This window comes from Mytilus trossulus, chromosome 6 (assembly GCF_036588685.1).
Source record: "Mytilus trossulus isolate FHL-02 chromosome 6, PNRI_Mtr1.1.1.hap1, whole genome shotgun sequence".
Taxonomy (NCBI): Eukaryota; Metazoa; Mollusca; class Bivalvia; order Mytilida; family Mytilidae; genus Mytilus; species Mytilus trossulus.
In genome coordinates, this window is record NC_086378.1 from 72,722,199 (window position 1) to 72,730,691 (window position 8,493).

At 32.1% G+C, this 8,493-nt stretch overlaps 1 protein-coding gene across 1 annotated transcript; it reads left to right on the plus strand.

Moving 5' to 3' along the window:
- Window positions 1-2,706: 2,706 nt before the first annotated feature.
- Window positions 2,707-5,166, plus strand: LOC134722994 (uncharacterized). Its single transcript, XM_063586624.1, has 5 exons — window positions 2,707-2,769; window positions 3,046-3,228; window positions 3,338-3,561; window positions 4,602-4,796; window positions 5,112-5,166. Exons 1-5 carry the CDS (start codon window positions 2,734-2,736, stop codon window positions 5,164-5,166), a joined length of 693 nt encoding a protein of 230 aa, XP_063442694.1. The 5' UTR covers window positions 2,707-2,733.
- The last annotated feature ends 3,327 nt before the right edge of the window (window positions 5,167-8,493 follow it).

Genomic DNA, 8,493 nt, shown 5'->3' on the forward strand with positions numbered 1-8,493 from the left:
GCAATAGTCAAAAAGCATGTACTGGACATCTTTATAGTATTCCTAGGATCAATGAAACAGTCGAAATTGGGTCGGAAATCTGGAACATTTCGAATCATATTGAATTGAAACACGTTGGAAGAACGATTTTTGGTGTGGAACCGTCTAGCTTTACCGTCATTCTGGATATAGATCTATCAAAAACAATATTTACAAAGTATATAAATATACCGAATATACATGTAAGTACAAATAAATGTTTGAAAAAATGGAAAATGGAAAATTCTTAGAATTATTGTAATTGAAGCATACTATATACTTTTGATATTGATTTAACGTCTCAAATTTAGACTCATTGCTGACAATATACAAAACTAGTAATATCTGATAAATACTTAACTCCGAGGAAAATTCAAAATGGAATGTCCATAATAAAATAGCAAAATTGAGATCTCAAACAAATCAAACGATTGCATTAAAACTGTCATATTCCTGACTTGGTACAGACATTTACTAATGATGAAAATGCTGTATTAAACCTGGTTTATCATTAGCTCAAACTATCACTTGTATGATTGGTTTTGGTTTCATTTCTGTTATTTCAAGCAAACAAACAAAAATGAAAAATTGAAATAACAAGAATTCACAAATGTTGCAAATGTATAATTACACAATAATGGAATGAACAAGTACAGAGTCCCGTCATTTGAATCAAATAAACACAAAAAAGCACATTCGCAAAAATGGAAGTGAAAATGAAAGAACAAAAATTATCATAGAACAATAACACAATGACGGAGAGTATAAGCACAGAGTTTAAGTACATAATAGAACAATGCGAATTTTGTAACATAACAGAAAGTACCCAAAAAAACAATACTCATGAACTCTTATGGTCAGATTTTGAAAGTCTGAAGAATCGTAAAACCAAAATGGGTTCATTCCTGTTTGGAGTTGAACAATATCATAATCCAATGAATCTTTGACGATGTTGTAGATAAGCGTTCGTGATTCGCCATGGGACCGTAAGATGTGTTCTGCACATAACGATCCACACATGACAACTTTTGATGGTTTGTAAGTACTTCTAAATGTACAAGTTTTATTAAATTTATTTAAAGATTGTCATAGTTGATTAAGTATTAAAACATAAAATAAAAGTTCATGATATATTAGCTACCCGGATTTTCCTTTAACAGGAACGTTCATATAAAAAATCCAATAATTTACGACATCGATATTTGAAACAAGGTATGTGTGAAAGAGACAACAACCCGACAAAAGAGCAGAAGACTACCACCAAGTAAAATATCTTTATAATCTTTAACATGAACGCTTTGACGGGATTTAGGATATGACAAATGGAATATTTACAAAACAGTTCAAAGAAAATAGTTAATAAGACCTACCCCCAACAAAAAAAGGACGACTTCAAGCGCCCTGGAATGAGAGTAGAATCTGCTCGTTATCCGTTGTGTAGTTTGATATAAGTTCTCTAACTGTTGTTTTTTTCCAATAAACTTTAACTAGAACACACCCGCGAAATCGCGGGCATTCAGAGCGTAGTTTAAAGTATGTAAAGTGTTGTTGAAAGAATTTTGTAAAATATTGAATGACTGGAGAATTTCAGCAAAAGTATCATAAGTCATAAGTCATAGATTATTGGGGACAGGAAAATGCTTCTTTTTTTTTTATCCCTCCTCCTTTATTTCCAATATTCCCATTTTGTTTTCTATCAATTTCGATATGAACATACATTTAGTATGTTATGAACATTCAAATAAGAAGCCTGTTATTCAGTGTTGTTGTTTGTATATGTGTTACAAATTTGTTTTTCGTACATTTTTTGTACATAAATAAGGCCGCTAGTTTTCTGGTTTGAATTGTTTTACATGGTCAGTTCGGAGCCTTTTAAAGCTGAGTATGCAGTTTGGGCTTTGCTCGTTGTTGAAGGTCGTACGGTAACCTATAGTTGTTAATATCTGTGTCATATTGGTCTCTTGTGGAGAGTTGTCTCAACATGGTAATCATACCACATCTTCTTCTTTTTTTGTAATCAATGAATTTTGTAAAATATTTAAATTATTATAAATGACTGGAGAATTTCAGAAAAGGTATCAAAAGTTCACAAGTATATTTTTAGCGTTTATCTATTTATTATGAACATTCATTACTGTATAAATCTTTCAATTCTAGGTTTACTTTAAATCGATCCATAGTGGTCATTGATATAGCATACAGACCCTCTCTATTTAATAAACTCTGTGACTGCCGTGGATAGTAAACTTGAAAATGATAGCAGATAGAAATATGAAAATACACTTTATTCTTTGTATATGTATGTTCAAAGTATACAGAAAAACGCAAACCGGAAGTCTAATCTGACTTAAAATTTCGTCCAATGACGGGACAATATCCGGATGCCTTTTTTTCTCGTTTTTCTCCAAAAATAACTCAATCTGAATAATCATATGAATGGATGACAAATGGCACTATGCACTGTACCTATAGGACACAGAGGCGTGTTGATTAATTTATTGTGGAAAGAAGAGAAGCGACACCCAAAATGAGGTCTTCTCGTTTAATAGTATAGATAATCTGAGATTTAAGCTTCATTATGCTATAAAATCTTTAAAAAATCCCAAATATTGTAACTTAATGACAGACTGTAAGTTTTGCATGAGATATTGTCTCTTTTGTTTTTTTGTTTTTTATAAAAGGAGGTATGAACATCAGCAACCAGGAACATATATAATGTATGAACATGCGGTCAGTGAAAGACATATGCAAGTTAGTATAAAAACATTTTGGATTCTTCTACATCATTATTTACAACTACCTGGTTATATCACTGTCTAGTATGGGATTGCTGATGAAAACTCTTTTCTTCCGACTAATTGTTGAATGTACAAGTCATAAATTTGATAAAAGAAAGACAAAATTTAATATTATACAAAAACGAATTAAAGAATACTTTTATTTCATTTTTTAAATCGTCTTAACGATGATATACTTTCGATAGTACCTTAGCAAGAGGTTTGAATATAGCCTATGATATAATTTCAGGTACAAATAAAATTGACTCGATGCGGCAGTACTGTATTTTGTATATGTGGCCTGGCTGTGCGTGCTGGTGGTGATATATTTATGATACACTTGTGTAGCGGAAGATCCATTGTACGATATGCATCATGTTTCGATAAAATCCTTCTTGTTAAACGTACCAAACGAAACACAAAACGATATAAGGTATGTAAAACATTTCGTTATACCGAAAGATCATTTCAAAATAATAATGTAAATTTGGAAACATGATGGAGAAACTAATGGGGTTTAATATTTTTATGAATAATTGTAGATAAAGTTTCCAACTGGAACTGAAATATTCACTGATATTTTTTATGGTACAACAATGAACGTAGACATTAAAGCATCAGGTGACGACGAAGGGCAATCGCAGGGTCTGTGTGGTAGAATGTCAGGAAATATGGCGCAGAATTTGCTGATACGAGAAACTTTTAAAACATGTCACACAAGTGGTTACCACAGGCAGAAATATCCTATATTCTCCAATTCATGGAAGTATGTTCACTATTTGTTATCATAATCATGAATGCTACGGACCGATGAATAATAGTTGTGAATGTTCCAACGACCATACACAGTATATGGTTAACACCATTCTTAAGAAGGTCAAAAATATTTGTGTGTATTTACCGGAAGCCAACCTCTCGTTGCGGGTTTTCCACCTGGGTTGAAGACCCATTGTTGGCTTTCGGCTGTTTATGCTCATTGGTCTTCTTGTTGTCTCTTTGATACATTCTTTATTTCCATTCTCAGGTTTCTTTTTATGTCTAAAACCCATGCGTTACAAATAAAGAATATCACGATTTCAGGTTAATCTGCCTATATTTAAACTTTTATAAATAAATTAAAAATCAATTTCGGTCGAGAATCAAACTTTACGACAAAAGAAATTATCACAGTCAACTGTAATCGTCCCATTTCTAGGTTGTAACATTCCAACTGTGTCTCCTTGTGTTTCTGTGGTACAATTTCCCAACCTGATATGATATCACGGAGCGTACGTTTCATTTAGCTACTATAAAGCTATTTAACCTAGGTTCCAATTGTTTATGCTGAAGTCCATCTTTCGAAGTGTAAATCAGTTTCAGTAGCCTCTCGGAATCCTTTATTGCCACGCCTATTTTTTGTTATTTTCCTATTTATCAGTCTTAAGCCTTTCCTATGTGTTTTGCAGATTTTTTTTGTTGTTTTTTAATTGTAATAGCGTACTCCGCTAGTTTTTGATTAATACATTAGAATATAGTATACCATATCTGAAGTAAAAGTCGGTGAAAAAAACTTACTTACTTACTGTGTTATATCTTTTTTCCCCTACTTAACATCATATCTGCAGTTTGTTGTTAGCAAAATTATTTGAAAAGAAAAATAGTAAAAATAGTAAAAACGAAGACTATGCTTTTATTAACCTTTTTTATGAAATACATCTAGCGTCACCAGATACATTGTCTCATAATTTTAATTTCCATCATGCCTTGTATGAATGTTTACCTTTATTATTCAATTCAAATATAATAGTACATTGGTTATGTTTTTAGGGTTAAAAACAATGAAAATCTATTTCATTTGCATAAAGACCAAGATGTTGAAAGATGGAAAGATGTGAATTTTACTCCTCATGAAATCAAAATAAACGATTGTAACGATGATAGAAATTTTGATATAGTAACTGGCAGTAGTACTTGTTCGACCAAATATACACCGATAAAACCAATCAGCTATGTTCAAACTCAGTTAGTAAGTAAATCTAACTGTAGAACGTACGAGCCTATGTGATGCTCAAGTACCATATATAAAAAAAGTAAAATCACAAAAAACTGAACTCAGGGGAGAATCCATTCGGAAAGTCTCTAATCACATGGCAAAATCAAATGACAAACCTTATTAAAACGAATGAACAAAAACTGATATATTCCTGACTTGGTACAGGCATGCATAAAAGTAGAAAATGGTGGATTAAACCTGGTTATTTTATTAGGTAGTTGTCGACAGATAGCTTTTACCTATGATTTTTGAATATCTCTTTGTTATATTCCTTTTTTTAACAGTTGTTCCAACTTTCTTAGTAAAGTTTCTGAACCTGACATTCAACATTTTGATTAACATTATATTTAGTAATTGAATTGTTACCAGATTTTTTTTTCTAAGACCTTAAGCAAACTGACGTGATGTGTTTGTTAATAACCTCTAACTAAAGTACAGTATATTTTTTTTGTAATCCTTATAGTTGTCAAACCGATTGATTCAACTGACATTGTAAGTTATGATTCCATTTATTTTATAAGAAATTTATCATGGTGTCTCAATACCACACTAGTTATAGGGTAAATTGCTATAACACTATGATTTGAGAAAACTACCAACCATAACAATTAACCACAAACAGTTTTGACATACATGAACCAAAGACCATCACTTAACTAAAGTCTCCTGACTTACGACAGGCCTATACAAAATGTAGTTCTGACATGTTCGCTGCATTAAACCCTTCCACCACCTTGGACAGTGATGTAACAGTACAAATTAAGGACAAACTCTAAACACCGTCGAAGACATGTTATTAATCAGGTCGATGCATAGCAGAAAAGAAAAGTAACAAATACACAGACCGGCCATGGAAGGGTATCTTTTCACATATTAAACCGACACAAGGAACATATTTGGTACACACATTTACTCAGGGCTTGTTCAAAGCCAATAATAAATATCAAAGATATCATAAAGAATGAAGAACAATCAGAAACATCCATTATACAATTAGACTTTATTAACAAACGGAGAAAAATATCAAAATAAAGGTATTGACAGATTGTAGAACCGTGAGTATGCATATGATATTTACTTTGTTTTTTTTACTTCTATCAAAATCAATATTATTACCAACTAAAGCAATATCAAAATCAATTTTATCATCAACTTAAGCAATATTCAATGATATATATTGTAGCGTTGAATTGGCAACCTTTTAGAAAAAAATATTTAGTTGATTGATTGATTAATTCATTTGTATAAATTATTATCAAAGTTTCGGAGCTCAGTAAACAGTACCACCAGATATAATTATATCAAATGAATATATGTGTCTCCCATTTAAGCCAACTTTAACTGGAACTGAAGTTAATTGGAACAAAACTGCTGCTCAGAATTACTGTACCAACAAAATAAAGGACACCGATGCTTTCAAAGAATGCTCGGCAGTAGAAGGTGTTGTCTGGAATAACTTTTACGAAATATGCTGGAATGATATTCTGGTGAGTCAATGCAAATTATAGCACAGACATGATTTGTAATACAAAGGGAAAATATATATATCCGCCCAAATAAGAGATTGTCATCAACTGAATTAGATTGTACTCAAAGTGCATTGTTCAATTTTGGTGATCACAAGAAAGCTTTTCAACTAAGAGTTCCAAGTGGTGAAGATAAGATCATCCCTTCATAAATTTTACGGACGTGTAACGAGTTTGTTGACCGTTATTGAATTGAATAACTGGTTAACAGATAATATCAGATATGTTCCTTATGTCGTTATCTTCAACTCCCTTCCCTTTTTACGAATATAACCTAATGAATCAGAAAATTTACCTGAATTGTAATAACATAAACAACAAGACGGTTGCAACATGTGGAGCAGGATCTTATTAACATTATTATCTTGAACCCCGGTTTTTGGTTTTGTTGGTGTTCGTGTTGCTTAGTTTAAAGTTTTCTATGTTGTGTTTTGTAAACTATCATTTGTCTGATGGTCTTTTTTTTTAGCCCTGGAGTTGTCAGTTTATTTTCGATCTATGAGTTTGACTGTCCCTCTGGTATCTTTTTACCCCCGCTTTAAAAAAGGGGGGTATACTGTTTTACCTCTGTCTGTCCTTCCGTCAGTCCGTCAGTCCGTCAGTCAGTCCGTCCGTCCCATGAATATTTATCGTCGCATTTTTCTCAGGAACTACAATACAAGGATTTCTGAAATTTTGTTTCAGGGTTTATCTAAGTCAGCTATACCGTGTGATACGTTTTCATATTGATCACTTGACAACTTCCTGTTTACCGAACACTTGTATGATTTTACACATGATAGCCAAGTTGAAAATTTTCGTCACATTTTTCAAAGGAACTACAATACAAGGATTTCTGAAATTTGGTTTCAGGATTTATATAAGTCAGCTATACCGTGTGATGCATTTTCAGATTCATCACTGGACAACTTCCTGTTTACCGAACACTTGCATATTTTTACACTATTAATATTATCCACTTGCGGCGGGGGTATCATCAGTGAGCAGTGGCTCGCAGTTTCAATTGTTTACTCCTCTTTTACTTAAATGACTTTTTTTATTCGATATTTGAAAATTTCTGTATGTAGCAAGTAACCGAATACGAGCTTCAATACCTAACAAGAACTTACCGAAACTATAGAAGAAAGTGGCAATATAAAAAAAGAAATGACGCAAAATCGAGAAAAAAACGTTTAGCATATCAATATAAAATATATATCAATACAAACACAAGGTCAAGAAAATGCAAACAATTTAAATACTTATGGTATTCATACAAAACATGGTTTACTGATCTATATTAAAAAAGTGTGTCATTCATTTTAGGACACTGGAAGCACGATGTGGACTAAGCCAACATATTATTCGCAGCTAAATATATGTGCACGCGCACCTCACGGTAACAATACATCGATCTTAGATCGTTTATGTCCTGACAACTGCTCTTCGCATGGAAAATGCAATGAAGGTACGTTTTTTACAAAAACAAATCCTCAGATTAATTCCTTGTTATATTAATTCGATTTTTGCTATTGTAATCAAATTTGATTGTATGATTACTGAGCATAAGATATATAAATGAAACGAAATAGATACCACTTAGTCTATCAAAACATAATCAGTCGACACATAACTAGAAAATACTTTGATAAAACATTTACAATTCATCTGAAAATGTGTAATTCATATGTATCTTAACATAAGAAAAAAAACAACGACAATTGTACTACCATCAACACTACATTAACACCGGTTGTAAATTATCACCGAATATCAACTTGTCATGAGGACGAGAAGCACTAGTTAGATACGTGATTTAATCTCGTTTGCGTAGTCTGCAGTCTCGATTTTGTCTACCTCTTTGTCGTAGTTCTTTTTGGCATTTTGTTGTATTCGTATTGTCCCCTTTCTGTATTTTTCAAATTCATTTACCAAAAAATACATACAAAACTAAAAATTGTGAAACACGAGCTTAAAATTAAATTCAGATGAACTCACAAAGTGTAGAATAGTTAACCGATCTTTTTGCTCATTGAAAGTATTAGTTGTGTAATAAAATGTATTCAGTGCCGTCATTAACAAGACAGTTGCTATAACCGTTAACGGTGCATTTAATCATTATGAATGTAGCATTTAGGAACAAAAACTATCATTTTCTGTT